General features: G+C 41.6%; 2 protein-coding genes across 2 annotated transcripts in view; one reads left to right on the top strand and one right to left on the bottom strand.

The window, feature by feature from the left end:
- LOC306980654 (obscurin-like) overlaps positions 1 to 13,710 on the top strand; it is a gene marked incomplete at both ends in the record, with an annotated part of 48,682 nt that extends 34,972 nt beyond the window's left edge. The window contains 16 exons of the mRNA XM_079580082.1: positions 1,770 to 2,006; positions 2,835 to 3,098; positions 3,176 to 3,424; positions 3,487 to 3,723; positions 4,128 to 4,394; positions 4,472 to 4,720; positions 4,783 to 5,019; positions 7,907 to 8,173; positions 8,251 to 8,499; positions 8,562 to 8,798; positions 8,869 to 9,013; positions 9,123 to 9,169; positions 9,254 to 9,316; positions 10,686 to 10,748; positions 12,504 to 12,638; positions 13,649 to 13,710. Of these exons, the coding sequence (XP_079436208.1) occupies positions 1,770 to 2,006; positions 2,835 to 3,098; positions 3,176 to 3,424; positions 3,487 to 3,723; positions 4,128 to 4,394; positions 4,472 to 4,720; positions 4,783 to 5,019; positions 7,907 to 8,173; positions 8,251 to 8,499; positions 8,562 to 8,798; positions 8,869 to 9,013; positions 9,123 to 9,169; positions 9,254 to 9,316; positions 10,686 to 10,748; positions 12,504 to 12,638; positions 13,649 to 13,710 (3,008 nt within the window). The remainder of the gene's footprint in view (positions 1 to 1,769; positions 2,007 to 2,834; positions 3,099 to 3,175; positions 3,425 to 3,486; positions 3,724 to 4,127; positions 4,395 to 4,471; positions 4,721 to 4,782; positions 5,020 to 7,906; positions 8,174 to 8,250; positions 8,500 to 8,561; positions 8,799 to 8,868; positions 9,014 to 9,122; positions 9,170 to 9,253; positions 9,317 to 10,685; positions 10,749 to 12,503; positions 12,639 to 13,648) is intronic.
- Positions 1 to 21,282, bottom strand: part of LOC306981047 (uncharacterized protein) — a gene marked incomplete at both ends in the record, with an annotated part of 176,471 nt that overhangs the window by 57,247 nt on the left and 97,942 nt on the right. The gene's annotated exons all lie outside the window — the stretch shown is intronic.

Below are 21,282 nucleotides of genomic sequence, written 5' to 3'. Positions count from 1 at the left end.
CTTTTTCTTCCATTTTTGTGACATTTTTTTCACATTTTTGTTGAGTTTTTGTCACATTTTTGTTGCGTTTACATCCTTGTTTTCTTCTCATTTTTGTGGCTGTTTTGGTGCTCTTGTCCCAAGAAGCTTTTTGATGGGATCCGTTCAGGTGGGAGTTAAGAGGTTAATATTATAAATGCTCATTACATTTTACAGAATGGAGGTCCCGAGTTTGTTGAGTGATTTTGGGGGCGTGGCCTGAAAGGTTCGGGCGTAAAAGCAAAAAGACAATTGCTCTGAATAGACAAAAAAAAATAATTCTCAAAATTTTTTCCTCTATTTTCTGTCCACTTTATTTTCCAATGTATTCTCACTTCACCCCGAATGTTTGTGACGACTCTTTTGTAGGTCAGAAAGATGAATATATAGTATATTTTTATTATTATTTTTTGTTTCTGTCAGTTTTTCTGTAATGCCCCAGACCCACTCGGAACCGCCCCTGCTCAAAGCAGATTCTGTGTGACTGCTGTGAACGCCTTAAAACACCAAACCGCCCCCAACATTTCTGATGAATCCAGCTCTTCCCGCGGCGTCGTAGTTCTAGATTCTGCCTGTCTGCGCCGTAGCTACAGTCTATTGTTTAGAAGGTTTTCCTTCATAGCCTTCATTATGTCCATGAGTCTTCATCTCTTCACTCACTGAAGAAAACTTTTAATTAATCCAAAGAAATACACATATCCTTCGGCCTTTTCGCGCTGTATTGATTAGAAGAGCTGTGTCGGGACAAAGCATGTGGCTGATGTAAACATATGTGGTTTTACTCAAATCCATAATAAATATAATGTGACATCAAGTCCCTGAGAGTCATTGGTCTAAAGTCCAAGTGAAGTCTCCGGGCACAAACAGCAAGTCCAAAGTCAAGTTTGTTCATCTGACTCGAGTCTCCCACCTCTGGTTTCTGGGGCATTAAAAGGTTTTCAATAATATTGCTTGGCTTATTATATCAACCTTCAAATTGTGTTATGTGACAGGCCTGCTCTTCATGAGGTGATGGTGAGCACCTTCTAGCCTCTGCGGTGGGTTCATGAGGAACTTGCTCTGTGGGATTGATTTTTCTGTTTTATGTTTCCCTCAGAGTTCACTGTCCGGCGTGTCGTCCCGTCCAAACTGCAGCTGTTTGAGTACGACGCCCTCACAGTGACCTGTGAAGGCTTCTTCAACAACATTACTCAGTGGAAGGTCGTACGGTCTGTGTCGGGCCACATAACGCCCTGTAACAAAAACAGTAAACTGTTTGGGCCGTGCCTCATCCCCGTAGTGTTCCCCAAGGACTCTGGAGAATACTGGTGCGAGAGCAGAGACCCCCAGAGGAGGAGCGAGAGCGTCAACATCACAGTCACAGGTTCAGAAGATGTTTCTTTGTTTTCTTTTGGGTGTTTGAGAGTTAAGATTCAGAACATGATCTACTGTGGCCAACAGCTGGTGACGTCGTCCTGGAGAGTCCTGTTCATCCAGTGATGGTTGGAGACGATGTGACTCTTCGCTGCATCGAAAATAAAAACAAAAACACTTCCACAGAGTTCTTCTTCTATAAAGACGGTGCTGAGATAAACACAAGTCCAACTGGAGAGATGACAATCCACAACATCTCAGAGTCCGACCAGGGGCTGTACAGATGTTCCACGTCTGGCACAGAGTCCTCAGGAGAAAATCTGCTGCGAGTCAGAGGTCAGTGTTTTATATTTAAAGCTTTGATCAGACATAAAGTAACAGTGAGATGTTTCCTCCAGCCGTGCTCCTGCAGTGTCCACATCGTCCTGTGACCGAGGGAACAAGCCTGACTCTGATCTGCACAGACAAGATGGCCGCTCCAAACCACACGGCTCTTTTCTTTAAAGACGGAGAAACGATCGGGAGCAGTTCCTCGGGAAAGCTGACCCTACAGGTGTCTAAGTCTGACGAAGGAGTTTACAAGTGCAGGAGCTCAGAGGGAAGAGAGTCGGAGCAGCAGTGGCTGGCTGTGAGCGGTGAGGACGGGTTTCAAACATTGTCGTGCTTTAGAACTAACCTGGCTACGGCCAGACTGCTGTGTGCGCTCGAATCATTTGGAACTGCACAGCAGCCTGGGGACCATGGCCGAAATGTTCGCATGGATTTGGGAACCAATCAGAGAACAAGGAGGGACAGCGAGATGATGACGACTTGTAGTTTATTTACGGATTTAAAAAAAAAGGTTTCTTATGGATCCAACATGACAGCAGCAGACGCAACGCTATTTTTCGATCAAGCTTTTTGTAAATAGTTTAGCTCAAAAGTTTACAGCGGGTACGTCATACGTCATCTCATACGATGATACGATTGGCTGTGGCCTCGTGCAGACACATGATAGACATTCGTAAACCACACCTCTCCTACGAGAACATGAATTGGTGTCCCCAGACTAAATATCACTTGTGATTTTAGTCTGGCGTTAGCCAGGCTACTTTAGAACCACAGCACAGTGTGAAGGGTCCGATCGTTGCTTCTTGTTACGGTTTCAAATGAAGACACGTATTTCCTAATTGAGTCCAGGAAAGGGCTGCATAAAACAGATGCATTATTGTCATTTCACAATCTCAAGGATTAGTCTGGGTATTCCCATGTGTGCGCTCGAATCATTTCGAACTGCACAGCAGCCTGGGGACCACGGCCGAAATCTTTTTGCGGCTTAATATATCGACCTTCCAGTTCTGTTATGGTGACAGGCTGCTCTTCATGAGGTGATGGTGAACACCTTCTTTAGCTACAGTCGCCTCAGCGGTGGGTTCAAGAGAAACGTTCTCTGTGGGATTGATTTTCCTGTTTTTCCCCCTCAGAGTTCACTGTCCCTCGTGTCGTCCCGTCCAAACTGCAGCTGTTTCAATACGACAACCTCACAGTGACCTGTGAAGGCTTCTTCAACAGCAGGACTCAGTGGAGGGTCTTACGGTCTGTGTCAGGCCACACAACGTCCTGTAACACAAACAGTAAACTGTCTGGGCCGTGCCACATCCCGATGGTGTATCCCTTAGACTCTGGAGAATACTGGTGCGAGAGCAGAGAACAGAGGAGGAGCGAGAGGGTCCACATCACAGTCACAGGTTTGGGAGATGTTTCTTTGTTTTCTTTTGGGTGTTTGAGAGTTAAGATCCAGAACATGATCTGCTGTGGCCAACAGCTGGTGACGTCGTCCTGGAGAGTCCTGTTCATCCAGTGATGGTTGGAGACGATGTGACTCTTCGCTGCGTTGAAAATACAAACAAAAAAGCTTCCACAGAGTTCTATTTCTACAAAGATGGTGCTGAGATAAACACAAGTCGAACTGGAGAGACGACAATCCACAACATCTCAGAGTCCGACCAGGGGCTGTACAGATGTTCCACGTCTGACACAGCGTCCTCAGGAGAAAATCTGCTGCGAGTCAGAGGTCAGTGCTTTATATTTAAAGCTTTGATCAGACATAAAGTAACAGTGAGATGTTTCCTCCAGCCGTGCTCCTGCAGTGTCCACATCGTTCTGTGACCGAGGGAACAAGCCTGACTCTGATCTGCACAGACAAGATGGCCGCCCCGAACCACACGGCTCTTTTCTTTAAAGACGGAGAAACGATCGGGAGCAGTTCCTCGGGAAAGCTGACCCTACAGGTGTCTAAGTCTGACGAAGGAGTTTACAAGTGCAGGAGCTCAGAGGGAAGAGAGTCGGAGCAGCAGTGGCTGGCTGTGAGCGGTGAGGACGAGTTTCAAACATTGTCGTGCTTTAGAACCACAGCACAGTGTGAAGGGTCCGATCGTTGCTTCTTGTTTCAAATGAAGACACGTCTGGGGGTTTCTTAATTGAGTCCAGGAAACGGCTGCATAAAACAGATGCATTATTGTCATTTCACAATCTCAAGGATTAACCTGGGTATTCCCATGTGTGCGCTCGAATCATTTCGAACTGCACAGCAGCCTGGGGACCACGGCCGAAATCTTTTTGCGGCTTAATATATCGACCTTTCAATTCTCTTATGGTGACAGGCTGCTCTTCATGAGGTGATGATGAGCAACTTCTTTAGCTACAGTAGCCTCTGTGGTGGGTTCATGAGAAACGTTCTCTGTGGGATTGATTTTTCTGTTTTATGTTTCCCTCAGAGTTCACTGTCCCTCGTGTCGTCCCGTCCAAACTGCAGCTGTTTCAATACACAGACCTCACAGTGAACTGTGAAGGCTTCTTCAACAGCATTACTCGGTGGAAGGTCTTACGGAATAAGTCGGGCAAAACAACGTCCTGTAACACAAACAGTACATTGTTTGGGCCGTGCCACATCCCGCTGGTGTATCCCTCCGACTCTGGAGAATACTGGTGTGAGAGCAGAGACCCCCAGAGGAGGAGCGAGAGCGTCAACATCACAGTCACAGGTTTGGGAGATGTTTCTTTGTTTTCTTCTGGGTGTTTGAGAGTTAAGATCCAGAACATGATCTACTGTGGCCAACAGCTGGTGACGTCGTCCTGGAGAGTCCTGTTCATCCAGTGATGGTTGGAGACGATGTGACTCTTCGCTGCGTTGAAAATACAAACAAAAACGCTTCCACAGAGTTCTATTTCTACAAAGATGGTTCTGAGATAAACACAAGTCCAACCGGAGAGATGACAATCCACAACATCTCAGAGTCCGACCAGGGGCTGTACAGATGTTCCACGTCTGACACAGAGTCCTCAGGAGAAAATCTGCTGCGAGTCAGAGGTCAGTGTCTTATATTTAAAGCTTTGATCAGACATAAAGTAACAGTGAGATGTTTCCTCCAGCCGTGCTCCTGCAGTGTCCACATGGTCCTGTGACCGAGGGAACAAGCCTGACTCTGATCTGCACAGACAAGATGGCCGCCCCAAACCACACGGCTCTTTTCTTTAAAGACGGAGAAACGATCGGGAGCAGTTCCTCGGGAAAGCTGACCCTACAGGTGTCCAAGTCTGACGAAGGAGTTTACAAGTGCAGGAGCTCAGAGGGAAGAGAGTCGGAGCAGCAGTGGCTGGCTGTGAGCGGTGAGGACGGGATCAGACACAGTAGCTCGGTTCAGTTTTTCCCAATTGAAGATGTGTCAGTTGTCACATGATCTGCATAACCGTCACTTTATTTGACATTCTGATCCTTTCCAAACAGAACGCTCTGTTGTCGTCGACCGTGATGATTCAAGCTTGATCATAATCATCTGTTTTCCCATTGGACTGCGCTGTCTGCTGATGGTGGTCATTTTCACCCTGAGCAGAGTCACCGGTAAGAACAGGAGACTGACGGTTCATTTACTTGATGATTTGACTTGTTAAATGACGTATTTGTTTATGACACAACTGCCTGGATGAGCGACGGTGAGAAACCTGAGCTCTGCAGTTTCTCACGGAGAGGCCGAGGCGCGAAAAACCGCACATGAAAACCGCACAGAGCGAGAAGACAGGACGCTTATTTTAGTCCAACCCTGCACTTTGAAATAACAACCTGAACTCACCGGTGCTTCTTTCAGGCCCTGCTCTGGTCGAGGCGACGGACTGAGGAAAGTTCACCACCGCCATTTACTCTGAGAAACCCAAGGTTCGAGAAACAAGAAGAATAGAATAGAAACCGAGCATTCAGGTGGTTTGTGTTTTGTTTTTAGGAGTTGTGACCAGCAGCAGGACTGTGGCCGAGATGAAAAACAATTACAAAGTACATTTTCCTGATTAGAAAAGGAAAGAAGCTCACAAGTGATACTGTACTGCTGGTTGTTCTTCTCAGCTATTGAGGTTTGTGTCCATCTAGTTTATGAAGTTCATGAAGCTTTCCACATTCAGACCGTTCAACCCCTTAACTCCCACCTGAACCGAGCACATTTTCTCCAGTTTGGCTTTACCCCAATCCAAAAGCTTCTGGAAAAAAGGTGAGAAAATAGCAACGAAACTGAGACGAAAACAATGATGGAAATGTGACAAAAAAGTGACGAAAAAAATGACAAAAATATGATTAAAAAAAATTGACAAAAAATGACAAAAAAGTTGCAAAAAATTATGAAAAAGTGACAAAAAATTGACAAAAAAGTTACAAAAATTTATGAAAAAGTGGCAAAAATGTCACAAGAAATTGACAAAAAATGACAAAAATGTGATAAAAAAAATGGACAAAAAAATGACAAAAAAATAACAAAAAAGTTGCAAAAATGAGTTGAATACCCAACAAAAAAATAATGGAAAATAATCCGATGACGTGAGGACAAAGATCGTCTCGGTTCAGGCGGGAGTTAAGAGGTTAAGCTGAATTGTTCCGCCTCCTTTCCTTCTTTATCAGTTTGTTGTGTTCCTTAAATCCGCTGCTGTGATCCTCGCCTGTGATCCTCACCTGTGATTGGTGGATTGTATTAGAGTCCTGAATGCTGATTGGTTCCTTTGCCCTGATTGTGTTTGTTCCTTTGTGTCTGTAAAGACTTTTTCTGCAGTTTTGATTCTGCCTGTGTTTAACCTTTGAAAGAACTGACAATAAAACAAAGTGAAATGAATGATTTGATACATTTGACTCTTTAACCTCCTGAATAAAGCCTCCGGCCTCATCATCAGGTGAAGGTTGTGCTTCCTGTTGTGCTGTTGTGTAGTTGTGATGTTGTTCAGGTGAAAGTGTCTCAAAGTGAAACTCTCAGAACCTAAAATAAAGTGTTGAAGAGGAAGCTTCAGCTCGACTCAGAGTCACAGCTCAGTCTGAACATGGAGCTGAGCGTTTCCTCCGTCTCTGTGGGTGAGTCTCAGCTTCACTCATGTTTTACTCCAGAAAACTATGATTTATTAAAGCTGTAAATGTCTGTGCAGTGATGCTTCTGTCTGTGTTTGTCCATCACGTCGCTCCTCACACATCAGGTAAAGCTACACTTTTATACCTTTAATGTAACTCTGTGATGTTGCTTCTTCATTGTTTCATCTGCTCTTATTGGACATGGTTTATATTAAAGTTTAGTGATTATTATAAAGTCTGAGTCTGACACTGTGGGGAAGCAGCTTCAGTGGGTCGGACACAGAAACATTTACTCAAGCACTTCAGTTACTTACAGTTCCTTTACTTCTACTTGTGTAATATTAAAAGTATCTGTTTCTTACTTAAGGGAAAAACATGTTTTGTTCCTTAATACAGATTTCTTTTTACATGTTTTACAAATATAAACATTTTCACAGTAATGAACCTCTTAACCTCCGCCTTCACCGAGCTCATTCCTCCAGCTCGGACTGAAGAGCAACAGTGTCACGTCTCATTTGAAACTAACTGTACAAAACTGATCCCAACTTTCTTGTTTCGTTGTCGTCGGGTTTTTGTCAAATATTTGAAGCGTTTTCGTTCATGTTTTCATCATGTTTTTGCTGCTTTTGTCACTCTTTTCTCATTGTGTTATTGTTGCTTTTCTGGCTCGACTTTGTTTCTCTTTTGTGGCTTTTTCGTCACGTTTTTCATCACATTTGTTGCTTTTCTGGTAGAACAGCCATTCTCCATTTTGTTTCTAGTTTTCACTGAACGTCCTTTTCTTTTTCTTTGCCCCTTTTCTCATCATCGTTTCTTTGTGCCTCCTCCACTGTTCTCTTTGTCTAGTCTTCTGGATTTTTTACTCCTTCTAAATGTCTCCACATCTTTGTTAAAACTTTCCTGGAAGAAACTGTTTCCAGCCGAACGGGCTCAGAAGGAAGACCAATCAGAAAGCTCGCTCTCCAGGCCGTGCTCATGGGAGTTGTATTGTTGTAGCTTTACAGAGTAACACTATATCAATGTGAGAATGATAGAACTACTATAAGATATTAAATGGATACGTTTAATCCGCCTCTTTGGGCACAAAACTAAAGTATGACTGACTCTTTAACCACATTGGCCTCTGTGGTGGATTCATGAGAAACCTGCTCTTTGGGATTAACATCACTTTTCTTTCAGAGTTCACTGTCCCTCGTGTCGTCCCGTCCAAACTGCAGCTGTTTGAGTACCACGCCCTCACAGTGACCTGTGAAGGCTTCTTCAACAGCATTACTCAGTGGAAGGTCTTACGGAATATGTCGGGCAAAACAACGTCCTGTAACAAAAACAGTGAACAGTTTGGGCTGTGCCACATCCCCTTAGTGTATCTCTCCGACTCTGGAGAATACTGGTGTGAGAGCAGAGACCCCCAGAGGAGGAGCGAGAGCGTCCACATCACAGTCACAGGTTTGGAAGATGTTTCTTTGTTTTCTTTTGGGTGTTTGAGAGTTAAGATCCAGAACATGATCTACTGTGGCCAACAGCTGGTGACGTCGTCCTGGAGAGTCCTGTTCATCCAGTGATGGTTGGAGACGATGTGACTCTTCGCTGCATCGAAAATAAAAACCAAAGCACTTCCACAGAGTTTTATTTCTACAAAAATGGTTCTGAGATAAACTCAAGTCCAACTGGAGAGATGACAATCCACAGCATCTCAGAGTCCGACCAGGGGCTGTACAGATGTTCCACGTCTGGCACAGAGTCCTCAGGAGAAAATCTGCTGCGAGTCAGAGGTCAGTGTTTTATATTTAAAGCTTTGATCAGACATAAAGTAACAGTGAGATGTTTCCTCCAGCCGTGCTCCTGCAGTGTCCACATGGTCCTGTGACCGAGGGAACAAGCCTGACTCTGACCTGCACAGACAAGATGGCCGCCCCGAACCACACGGCTCTTTTCTTTAAAGACGGAGAAACGATCGGGAACAGTTCCTCGGGAAAGCTGACCCTACAGGTGTCTAAGTCTCACGAAGGAGTTTACAAGTGCAGGAGCTCAGAGGGAAGAGAGTCGGAGCAGCAGTGGCTGGCTGTGAGCGGTGAGGAACAGGAGAAAGTCCCGTCTCACAGGAGGATGTGAGGTTTGACGCACTTCCTTTCCCTGCACAGGCGGCTCGGTCGCCTCTGATGGGGACGGCCTGGTCAAACCGCAGCCCACAGTGTCTCCTCTGGTCGGGCTGGTCGCTCTGTCTCTGCTGCTGCTCGTCTTCTGGTTCATCTATAAAAGGCACAAAGGTAAAAGGATGAGCGCTGTGTACAGTCAGAGGAATGAAGGAGAAGTGATTTACAAATGCTGAACTGTCACAAAGCGTGGCCGACAGATGGAGCAGCTCCTTTTGTGTTTCAGGTCAGAGGAGCAGCAGAAGTGAAACCTACGCCGCGGTAACGAAGCCCACGCGTACAAACCGAGGTGCTCTGATGAACCTCCACGTAACAGGCTCATGACCCGCTGCAGACTGGAGGTATAAACGTGTTTGTTTTTCAGCCGCAGCAGAGGCTGAAACCGCGGCCATCTACTCGGAGATCAGTGAAGTGGAGGAGCCGCGCGCTGGAAACGGTAAATCTAAAAGGAGAAAAGTGTCTGAGGCGTTTATGAAACTGGCCTCTGCTGTTGTTAAGTGTTAGTGCCACAAACCACAGTGTCACACGTCTCTGCTCACTCTTTTATCACTTCTTAAGAACTGGTGACTGTTTTCTCTGAATGCATTTGATACTTTTAAAAGTGCGGCCGACTTTACCTGAGAAAATGTCAATGAGTAACTAATTATGAACTAATCTGTGAGCAAAAGTCTGTGTATAAACTGTCTATTTACTTTAACCTCTTCAGCCCCGCCTCCAGTTCAGCTTTACCCAAAACTAAAAGGTCAAAGCCTGTACAGTAGGCCAGTTTAAGGCCTCATTTGAAAAGACCTTCAAAACTCATCTAAACTGATCTTTTTCCTCACGTTGTTGCTGCATATTTTTGTCACTTTTTTGTTACTTTTTTCTCAGTTTTTTCTCAGTTTTTTCTCAGTTTTTTCTCAGTTTTTTGTCATATTTTTGTCACTTTTTTGTCACTTTTTTGTCATATTTTTGTCACTTTTTTGTCACATTTTTGTCACATTTTTCTCATTTTTTTTGTCATTTTTTTTCATATTTGTGTCACTTTTTTGTCACTTTTTTCTCATATTTTTGTCACTTTTTTGTAATGTTTTTTGTCATTTTTCATCACCTTTTGTCACTTTTTTGTCATATTTTTGTCACTTTTTGTCATATTTTTGTCACTTTTTTCTCATATTTTTGTCACTTTTTTGTCACTTTTTTCTCATTTTTTTCTCATATTTTTGTCACTTTTTGTCATATTTTTGTCACTTTTTTGTAATGTTTTATGTCATGATTCATCACCTTTTGTCACTTTTTTGTCACTTTTTTGTTACTTTTTTGTTACATTTTTTGTTACTTTTTTGTTACATTTTTTGTTACTTTTTTGTCACTTTTTTGTTCCTTTTTTGTCATATTTTTGTCATAATTTTGTCATAATTTTTTCACTTTTTTGTCACTTTTTTGTTACTTTTTTGTTACTTTTTTGTCACTTTTTTGTCATAATTTTGTCATAATTTTTCACTTTTTTTCACTTTTTTTCACTTTTTTGTCACTTTTTCGTCACATATTTCTGTCACTCTTTTATTGCATTTTCTTCCTCATCCTCGTCTCACTTTTGTCTCTGTTTTGTCACATTTTTATCAATAGCCTTTTAGATTTGGGTAAAGCCAGGTGAGGATTTAAAGGTCAAACTTGAAAACACATTTCTAACGTTCCAAAGCCTGAATGAAGTCACTCTCACGACAAACCCCGGACTCGTTCTCGGCCGTGATGGAAATGCCGGATCAGAAAGTTTTGTTTCTCTTCTGCAAAACCAAACTGACTCTTCGCCCGTGGTTTTTCAGATCCTGAATCGAGCCGAGCGGAGACGGCGCTTTACAGCACGGTGAACAAGCCCAAGAAAAACTGTAAGTCAGCGCACACAAACGTCCCTTTAAATACGACTAGAGTGGACTTTGACGCTGCAGCTGTAACTATTACACAGAACCCCCGCCTTAAAGGGATGTTTCAGGATTTAAGGCCTCACTTCCTTGTTAACCAGAGTGTTGTTGATTTCTGGAGATATATATGTATTTTTATTCATGCAGTCCTTTACATTTGAAGAGTTTAGTGGTGCTATGCTAATGCTAAGCTAGTGCATGTGTATGGTAACTAGTAGCCTAACCCTTGTGTTGCCTTCGCGGGTCATTTTGACCCGCTGTCATGTTCCGGGCATTTGGATGCAGGTGACACCAGGGGGCGCCTTCCAACCTTCTCAGTGTAAATGTGAGTTGACTTTCTTCAGAGACTTTAGGTCAAACATGAGTGACAGTAACATGAGGCTAAACACAGTGAGCTCTTTGTTTGCAGTAAAAAGGCTGAGGCCTCATTGCTCTTCAGTCACAGACTGAGAAGTGAAGAAGGAAGTCATGGAGCTTCTGCTTTAGACAGAACTTCAGACTCTGCTGCATGTAAGAGTCATATCATATTATGAAACTCACATATGCAGTAAAAACATAAAGATTACATAAAGAAAAATATTTGAAAATCATGTATCTAATAAAAAATATAGTTTTTTTTAATTTACTCTCATTCTACAAAAAACATAACAAAAAAAAACAAACCCTTGTCACTTGTATCTGCTGTAGGTCATGTTTGTCCCAGTTCCTCTGAGTCGTGGTGCTGCAGGACTGATGTGGACAGATGTTACAGAAGAAGCTCATGAGGTTCATTTCTTCAACAGTTACTATAGTAACTATTTTCTCCAAAGTAAAAGTAGATCTACCACAGTCCTGTCCACATCTGTCATGGTCCACAGGACCCACCACGACTAGAGGAACTGGGACAAACATGACTTTACAGCAGATACAAATGGCTTGGGTTAGGGAGTAAATTAAAAAACACATTTTTTGATTAGATACAGGATTTTCAAATATTTTTCTTTTTGTAATTTTCCATATATTATGTTTTTGCTACATATGTGAGTTTCAGAATATGATGTGACTCTTACCTGCAGCAGAGTCTGAAGTTCTGTCTAAAGCAGAAGCTCCATGACTTCCTTCTTCACTTCTTTTTACTGGAAACAAAGAGCTCACTGTATTTAGCCTCATGTTACTGTCACTCATGTCTGACCTAAAGTCTCTGAAGAAAGTCAACTCACATTTACACTGAGAGGGTTGGAAGAGCGCCCCCTGGTGTCACCTGCATCCAAATGCCCGGAACATGACAGCGAGTCAAAATGACCCGCGAAGGCCACACAAGGGTTTAAAACAGCTCGACCTGAGCACAGAGCACCTGAGGCAAATCACTTATAACACCAGACTGACCATAGAAACGTCTGTGTCGACTGAACAAAGTTTTAGAATAACTAATATTTGAGCAGCATCAGCTTCCTGGTTGTAGCTACGCAGCGGCGGAGTGATCTGCTCGGTTACCGGATCTACAGTTTGTTTACCTGCGGCCGCATTACTACACGTGGAACTCACAAAGGAGCTTCAACAAATCAGATATGGCAACGTTTGGAGGAAGAGGTTTTTAATGCAGGCGACTCGTTACCATAGACACGCACTAGCCTTGCACTAGCCTAGCACTAGCCTAGCATCACTAAACTCTTCAACTATAAGGACTGCATGAATTAGAAAAAATATATATCTCCAGAATCTGAAACTCTAAACCCCGTGCAGGCCGTGGAGCCGACGCAGCAGCAGATCTGTACAGCACCGTCGACAAGAAGAAGAAGAAGAAGAGAAACGCTAACGACACAAGTGTGACAGACGTGGCTGAGCTCTACAGCGCGGTGAAGAAAAACAAAGGCAAAAGTAGGATTCATCTCACAGACTGTAACAGCTTTAATGACCTGTTTAACCTCTTAACTCCCGCCTGAACCGAGAGCATTTTCTCCAGTTCAGCTTTACCCAAATCCTGTAGGCCAGTGTAACGCCTCATTTGAAAGCTAAGATCTAAATGGATCTTTTTCCTCACGTCATCAGATTTTTTCCCCCATCATTTTTTGGGGGGTTTTCAACTCATTTTTGTAATTTTTTTGTCAAATAGTAAATTTTTTGTCACTTTTTGTCATTTTTTTGGTCATTTTTTGTAAAAAAAAAATTGTGACATTTTTTGACATTTTTGCCTCTTTTTTCATTATTTTTTCGTCAATTTTTTGTGAATTTTTCATAATTTTTTGTCACTTTCTGTCACTGTTCGTCAATTGTCTTGTAATTTTTTTTGTCATTTTTTGTCCATTTTTCATCATTTTTTGTCAATTTTTTGTTCACTGTTCGTCAATTGTTTTGTCAATTTTTTGTAATTTTTTCATAATTTTTTCGTCCATTTTTTGTCCATTTTTCATCGTTTTTTTGTCACTTTCTGTCATTTTTTTTGTCATTTTTGGTCACATTTTTGTCACTTTTTCATCATTTTTTTGTCAAATATTTGTAAATTTTTTGTCAGTTTTTTGGTAATTTTTAGTAATTTTTTTGTGACCATTTTTGCTTCTTTTTTCATCTTTATTTGTCTTTTTTTTGTCAATTTTTCAGCATTTTTTTGTCACTTTCTGTCATTTTTTGTCATTTTTTTTGTCAATTTTTTGTCACATTTTTGCCACTTTTTCATCATTTTTTTGTTAATTATTTGCAAAAAAAATTGTCAGTTTTTTGTCAATTTTTGTGTCACATCTTCATCATTGTTTTCATCTCAGTTCTGTCACTATTTTCTTTTTTCCAGAAGCTTTTGGATTGGGGTAAAGCCAAACTGGAGAAAATGTGCTGGGTTCAGGTGGGAGTTCAGGACTTAATCACTTCTGCTTGATTTGTTTCTGTTTGTAAAGAATCCGCAGGGTCGAGTCGTGTGACGGAGGCAGACGACGGTTTCTACTCCCAGATCCGCTAGAGTCGGCAGCTCAGAAACGACGCTTTGAGGAAACAGTGGAACCGTTTCAAACAGAATCAGCTTTGAGAACTCGTAGGAAAACTGTGGGTCTTTGCAACACAAGAAATGGTCATAAACTGTGTGAATATAAAATGAATCTAAAATATGTCTTGAGCTACTGGTTTTGCTTTTGTGTAAATGTTCCAAAAGATTAAATTGTTTTCTCCTGAGGTCTTTCTGTGTGCGGTTCTGTAAGAAGTATTTTCATTTGTTTTCCCCAATGACTTTTTCAAAAATGATTTGAGAAACTGGATGTGGGAAGATGCAGTTCATTTATTTTCAACACTATTTCCATAACATTTTCAAAACGTAATTCTACATGAGTTCATAAGTGCGGACGGAGATTCAGCCACTGGACATGAAGCTTTATTTAAAGAGCAACTTTCACATAAAATCACAAAGTCTCAAAGAACTTTATTACTGTCCCGAAGGAAATTATTATACAGCAGGTGTCCACACATGATAAAGTAAAGCAAAAACAAACACAGTGAGACAATAGTGTTTGGGACAAAGATCACACAGTCACAGCATCATCAGTCCGGCTCTGAAGCTGAGAGACCATCAGCAGAAGATCGAATAAAGCCTCATTTGCAGCAGCTTCACTGAGCAACACATGATCATTTATCTATTTAGTCTCTGGAATAAAAGAGACCCGACGAGTTCCAGTACAGGGCATTCTGAGCCTGCGTCCGGAGGGGAGGAGGTTAAGGGGAGACACTACCGGCAAAACTCAATTTTTTCAGGTTTTGGGTCTAATTGGTCTCTGAACATACAACAAGCTTTCACCCGGAAACAGAAAATATGCCTAATCTTCACAATAACATGTTTAAATATTGACATAGACTTATATGGGAGAACACATTTTCAAGGGCCTTTTTCTCAAAACACATTTTTCTGACATTGTGGCGACACTATGTCCACGTCAGTCGGACCTAAAGACTTCACATTTTCCAGCCTTGGACTGAACAATATTTGGAAGATTTTTTCAGAGGGATTTTTTATTATCTAATCCCTTAAGCCCCATTTATTGAGCTTTGAATGTCAAAAAATATGGTGAAAATTTTTTTTTAACTAATTTTTCCACTAAAAAACTGATTATTTTAAAACTAAACAAGAAATCCAAAATCCCCTCTGAAAACGTCTTGGTAATTCATTTATCAATAAAATGAAACCATAAATTTGAATGTAGCTCTATCCATTATTCAGATTTCGTCGCCGAAAAGATGATTTTTAGGCATAAAACACCTTGTTCTTATATGAAAAGATAAAATGACAGAAAACTTGCCATGTATTTTTTTCTCACATTTATGCCAGTGATCGACAGCAAAGGTTTCAAATTGATATCTGTAAATATACATGTTTTCCCTATTCACCTGCAGCGTCTCGCCTTAAACTCCTTAAAAAGCGGATGGTCCGAACACTGCATTATCTGTTGGGCTTTACGTACAACCCTTTGGCTGTAAAGGTCATGTAAAGGTCATGTAAAGGTCATGTAAAGGTCATGTAAAGTTCATGCAAAGTTCATGTAAAGGTCATGCTTTAAATGAGCTGCTACTCTCACCAACTTCATCAGACACTTTTTGTTGGTCACAGAAAGACCCCAAACCAAGACACAAAACAAAATGTTCAAACTGACTCAATAAAAGACGGTATAAGATAGTCATGAGGACGTTACAAACTCTAAATGAAGAACAAGACAAAAAAGTAACACAGAAACATCATAGCCTGGTCGACGAACAGCTGAAGGCAGTTTTCATGACTTTACACTTGGAAGACAATCCATTCACTCAGACAGTTTGTGCTTCTCTGACTCCTGAAACGCCCCTCCTGGAGCCGCCACCTTAACGTGGTGGAGGGTTTGAGCACCTGAATGATCCTGGAGCTCTGCTGTCGGGGCTTCGTGCCCCTGGTAGAGCGGGTCAGAAGCCCCTTGTAAGAGACCAACAGGCCTGAGAATCATGAGGCCGTCCTTCTGTGGACCCACCACCTGCAGGAGGCGCCACAAGGGGCCGGTGGAGTGTGATTTAGGCAACTGCTCCCACGACCCAGAATCGGAAAAGTGGAAGAAAATGGATGGATGGATGGATGACTCCTTAAAGGGGGGTGTTATACAAAATTGACTTTTTCAAGCTTTACATCATGTTATTCTGTCACTCCCTCATTAAAAACATGCCTGAAGTGTTGCCTTGGCACATTCACGTATTTTTGAGTAATCTGTAAAAACTCTGATGGCGGCCATTTTAGGGATAGGTTTGCCTGAGTCCTCCTAGGAACGCCCCCACCTCCTGGAGACGCCTCCGAGCTTTCGTCACCAGCCGAGTAACCAACCACTGCTCCTCAGCAGAACCCCCTCCCCACTGATGCCACAGACAGCGTGTGGAGGGGGCGTGTCGGGAAGGCTCAGAGGTTCTTAACCTCTTAACTCCCGCCTGAACCGAGAGGATCTTTATCTTCACGTCAACAGATCTTTTTTCCATCATTTTTTTTGTTGGGTATTCAACTCATTTTTGCAACTTTTTTGTCATTTTTTGGTCACTTTTTGTCACATTTTTGTAATTTTTTCTTCAATTTTCTTTTATCAATTTTTTGTCATTTGTTTGTCAATTTTTTATCAATTTTTTTATCAAATTTTTGTCACATTTTTGTCATTTTTTCGTCATTTTTTTGTCACATTTTGGTCAATTTTTTGTAATTTTTTTGTCACATTTTTGTCACTTTTTTGTCATTTTTTTGTCATTTTTTCGTAATTTTTTGTCACATTTTTGTCACATTTTGTCACATTTTGTCACATTTTTGTCACATTTTTGTCACATTTTTGTCACATTTATGTCACTTTTTTTGTCACTTTTTTTGTCACATTTTTGTCAAATTTTGTGTCAAATTTTTGTAAATTTTTTGTAATTTTTTGTCACATTTTTGTAAATTTTTTGTCATTTTTGTGTCACATTTTTGCCACTTTTTCATCAATTTTTCATCACTTTTTTGTCACATTTCCATCATTTTTTTCATCTCAGTTTTGCTGCTCTTTTCACAGCTTTTCTCCAGAAGCTTTTGGACTGGGGTAAAGCCAAACAACTGTCCTACTTTCGCACATTGAGTGATGAGCAGCAGTTGTTCTGACTCAGCCGCAGGTCTTGGTCTGGAGGAAGAGCACGGGCGACACCAGGCTGCCGGGCAGGTTGAGCCAAGCGAGCGTCGTGATCAGCAGACACTTGGTCCTCTCATCCATGGAGCTCTTGAATATGGGGATGCAGATGAGAAACCCCAGCAGCCACAGCAGCTGCAGACACAGGATGGTGACGATGATCCTGAACGCCCTGCGCTTCGCCGCGCCCGCCCTGTCGCCGCGGAGGGGGCGTGTCGGAAAGGGTCAGAGGTTCTTAACCTCTTAACTCCCGCCTGCACCGAGAGGATCTTTTTCCTCACGTCATCAGATTTTTTTTCCATCATTTTTTTTGTTGGGCATTCAACTCATTTTTGTAACTTTTTTGTCATTTTTTTGTCACATTTTGTCACATTTTCGTCATTTTTTAATCAATTTTTTGTCATTTTTTCGTCATTTTTTGTCAATTTTTTGTCACATTTTTGTCACATTTTTTCAAATTTTTGTCATTTTTTCGTCATTTTTTGTCAAATTTTTGTCACATTTTTGTCACATTTTTTCAAATTTTTGTCACATTTTTTCAAATTTTTGTAATTTTTTTGTCACTTTTTTGTCACTTTTTTTTGTCAATTTTTTGTCAAATTTTGTGTCAATTTTTTGTCAAATTTTGTGTCAAATTTTTGTCAAATTTTTTGTCACATTTTTGTCACATTTTTATAATTTTTTTGTCATTTGTTAGTCAATTTTTTATCAAATTTTTGTCATTTTTTGTCAATTTTTTGTAATTTTTTGTCAATTTTTTGTCATTTTTTCGTCATTTTTCGTCAGATTTTTGTCAGATTTTTGTAATTTTTTGTCACATTTTTGTCACATTTTTTGTCACATTTTTTGTCACATTTTGTCACATTTTTGTCACTTTTTTGTCTTTTTTTTGTCACATTTTTTGTCACATTTTTTGTCACATTTTTTGTCACATTTTTTGTCACATTTTGTCACATTTTTGTCACTTTTTTGTCTTTTTTTTGTCACTTTTTTGTCAAATTTTGTGTCAAATTTTTGTTAAATTTTTTGTCACATTTTTGTCACATTTTTGTCAATTTTTTGTCCAATTTTTGTCCAATTTTTGTCACTTTTTCATCAATTTTTCGTCACTTTTTTGTCACATTTCCATCATTGTTTTCATCTCAGTTTTGGACTGGGGTAAAGCCAAACAACTGTCCTACTTTTGCATATTGAGTGGCGAGCAGCAGAAATCTAACAGCCCAGTTGTTCTGACTCAGCCGCAGGTCTTGGTCTGGAGGAAGAGCACGGGCGACACCAGGCTGCCGGGCAGGTTGAGCCAAGCGAGCGTCGTGATCAGCAGACACTTGGTCCTCTCATCCATGGAGCTCTTGAATATGGGGATGCAGATGAGAAACCCCAGCAGCCACAGCAGCTGCAGACACAGGATGGTGACGATGATCCTGAACGCCCTGCGCTTCGCCGCGCCCGCCCTGTCGCCGCGGAGGGGGCGTGTCGGAAAGGGTCAGAGGTTCTTAACCTCTTACCTCCCGCCTGCACCGAGAGGATCTTTTTCCTCACGTCATCAGATTTTTTTTCCATCATTTTTTTTGTTGGGCATTCAACTCATTTTTGTAACTTTTTTGTCATTTTTTTGTCACATTTTGTCACATTTTCGTCATTTTTTAATCAATTTTTTGTCATTTTTTCGTCATTTTTTGTCAATTTTTTGTCACATTTTTGTCACATTTTTTCAAATTTTTGTCATTTTTTCGTCATTTTTTGTCAAATTTTTGTCACATTTTTGTCACATTTTTTCAAATTTTTGTCACATTTTTTCAAATTTTTGTAATTTTTTTGTCACTTTTTTGTCACTTTTTTTTGTCAATTTTTTGTCAAATTTTGTGTCAATTTTTTGTCAAATTTTGTGTCAAATTTTTGTCAAATTTTTTGTCACATTTTTGTCACATTTTTATAATTTTTTTGTCATTTGTTAGTCAATTTTTTATCAAATTTTTGTCATTTTTTGTCAATTTTTTGTAATTTTTTGTCAATTTTTTGTCATTTTTTCGTCATTTTTCGTCAGATTTTTGTCAGATTTTTGTAATTTTTTGTCACATTTTTGTCACATTTTTTGTCACATTTTTTGTCACATTTTGTCACATTTTTGTCACTTTTTTGTCTTTTTTTTGTCACATTTTTTGTCACATTTTTTGTCACATTTTTTGTCACATTTTTTGTCACATTTTGTCACATTTTTGTCACTTTTTTGTCTTTTTTTTGTCACTTTTTTGTCAAATTTTGTGTCAAATTTTTGTTAAATTTTTTGTCACATTTTTGTCACATTTTTGTCAATTTTTTGTCCAATTTTTGTCCAATTTTTGTCACTTTTTCATCAATTTTTCGTCACTTTTTTGTCACATTTCCATCATTGTTTTCATCTCAGTTTTGGACTGGGGTAAAGCCAAACAACTGTCCTACTTTTGCATATTGAGTGGCGAGCAGCAGAAATCTAACAGCCCAGTTGTTCTGACTCAGCCGCAGGTCTTGGTCTGCAGGAAGAGCACGGGCGACACCAGGCTGCCGGGCAGGTTGAGCCAAGCGAGCGTCGTGATCAGCAGACACTTGGTCCTCTCATCCATGGAGCTCTTGAATATGGGGATGCAGATGAGAAACCCCAGCAGCCACAGCAGCTGCAGACACAGGATGGTGACCATGATCCTGAACGCCCTGCGCTTCGCCGCGCCCGCCCTGTCGCCGCGGGCGTCTCCGGGCGGCGGGCGGACCAGGACGCGGAGCACGGCGGCGCTGCAGAAAGACACGACCGCCACAGACGAGACCAGCAGGGACACGAACTCCACCACGGGAGGGTCCGGTTGGTGGAGGTGTAAAAAGCCGATGAACGCGGCGGCGACGATCCACACGAGCGCCGCGCTGACGTTCCGGACGATGGCGCCGCTCCCGCCCTTCAGCTGCAGGTAAGCGACGGGGCGGACCACGGCCAGGTATCGGTCCACACAGGTCAGAGAGAGGATCAGGACTTCGCCCGGCTCCGTGACGCCGACGAGAAGAACCCCCGCGGTCTCCAGGCGCCTCACATCAGCGTAAACCCCGCAGACGTGCAGGAGCGAACCCAGGACGCCCAGCAGCTCCAGCAGCGCCAGGTGACACGCGAAGAAGTCGGCGTGGCTCTGGCGCAAAGATGGCCGCCGTCTGCGGAAGGCGAAGTACAGCACGGTCAGGGACAGGGGCAGGAGCAGCGCCGCTTTGGTCATCATGTTGGACACGCTGAGGGTTTTGGGAGTCGGGAACTTAGAACAGCTGATGAAGGGGGCGGTCGCCGGTGAAAACGAGGAGGAGTTACTGTCGGACATTTCTGAACCAGAGAAACGTGCGAGGTTAGTTCAAGTCAGACGGATGTTAAAGGAACAGGCCACGGTTTTTACATACTGAGATATGTTCTTACCTGAGCTTTGACGAGTTCTTTAGGACCTGTCTGATCTTCCCCCGTGCCTGCATTGTACCAGGTTTTAGCAAGTGCTATAACCTGGTACAATGAATCTCTCCCTTTGAGGTTAATGTATATTGTACACTGTCCCTGTTCAAATAAATAAATAAACTAAACTAAACTTGATCTCCAGTCGAGAAGCTTTTAAGTTTGGGTAAAGCCCAGTATAAAAAAACATGAATCTAAAAGGAATCCCATGGAGTATGGTGCGCCACAAGGTTACATTTTGGGACCATTATTATGTATTATTTATATTAACCCCTTAACTCCCACCTGAACCGAGCACATTTTCTCCAGTTTGGCTTTACCCCAATCCAAAAGCTTCTGGAAAAAAGGTGTGAAAATAGCAACAAAACTGAGACAAAACAAATTATGGACAATGTGACAAAAAAGTGAGAAAACATTGATGAAAAAGTGGCAAAAATGTCACAAAAATGTCACAAGAAATTGACAAAAAGTGACAAAAAAACGACAAAAATGTGATAAAAATTTGACAAAAAAATGACAAAAAAATGACAAAAAAGTTACAAAAATGAGTTGAATACCCAACAAAAAAATTATGGAAAAAAATCTGATGACGTGAGGAAAAAGATCCTCTCGGTTCAGGCGGGAGTTAAGAGGTTAATGATTTTGCTTCTGTTTCTACGACCGCCTTTCCCGTTCTTTTTGCTGATGATGCCGATCAAAATAATAATAATAAAAAGCCGAACTGGGGAAAATGCACTCGTTAATGTTAAGGCGGGGGGTTACAGGTTAAAATATGTATTTGTGGAAGTGTCACGATTGCGCTAATTTGGGCCAGGCTGGTCAGAGTCCAGGGCTGTTTTTCAGTCGCAGTCCAGCCCCTGAGCCGACCCTGCTCTAACCACTGAGCCACAGCCGTCTGAAAAATCAAATAAGCCAAACTCTGATCAATACTGTT

This window comes from Gobius niger, assembly GCF_951799975.1.
Source record: "Gobius niger genome assembly, chromosome: 21".
Classification (NCBI taxonomy): domain Eukaryota; kingdom Metazoa; phylum Chordata; class Actinopteri; order Gobiiformes; family Gobiidae; genus Gobius; species Gobius niger.
This window is presented reverse-complemented; position numbering and strand designations above follow the sequence as displayed.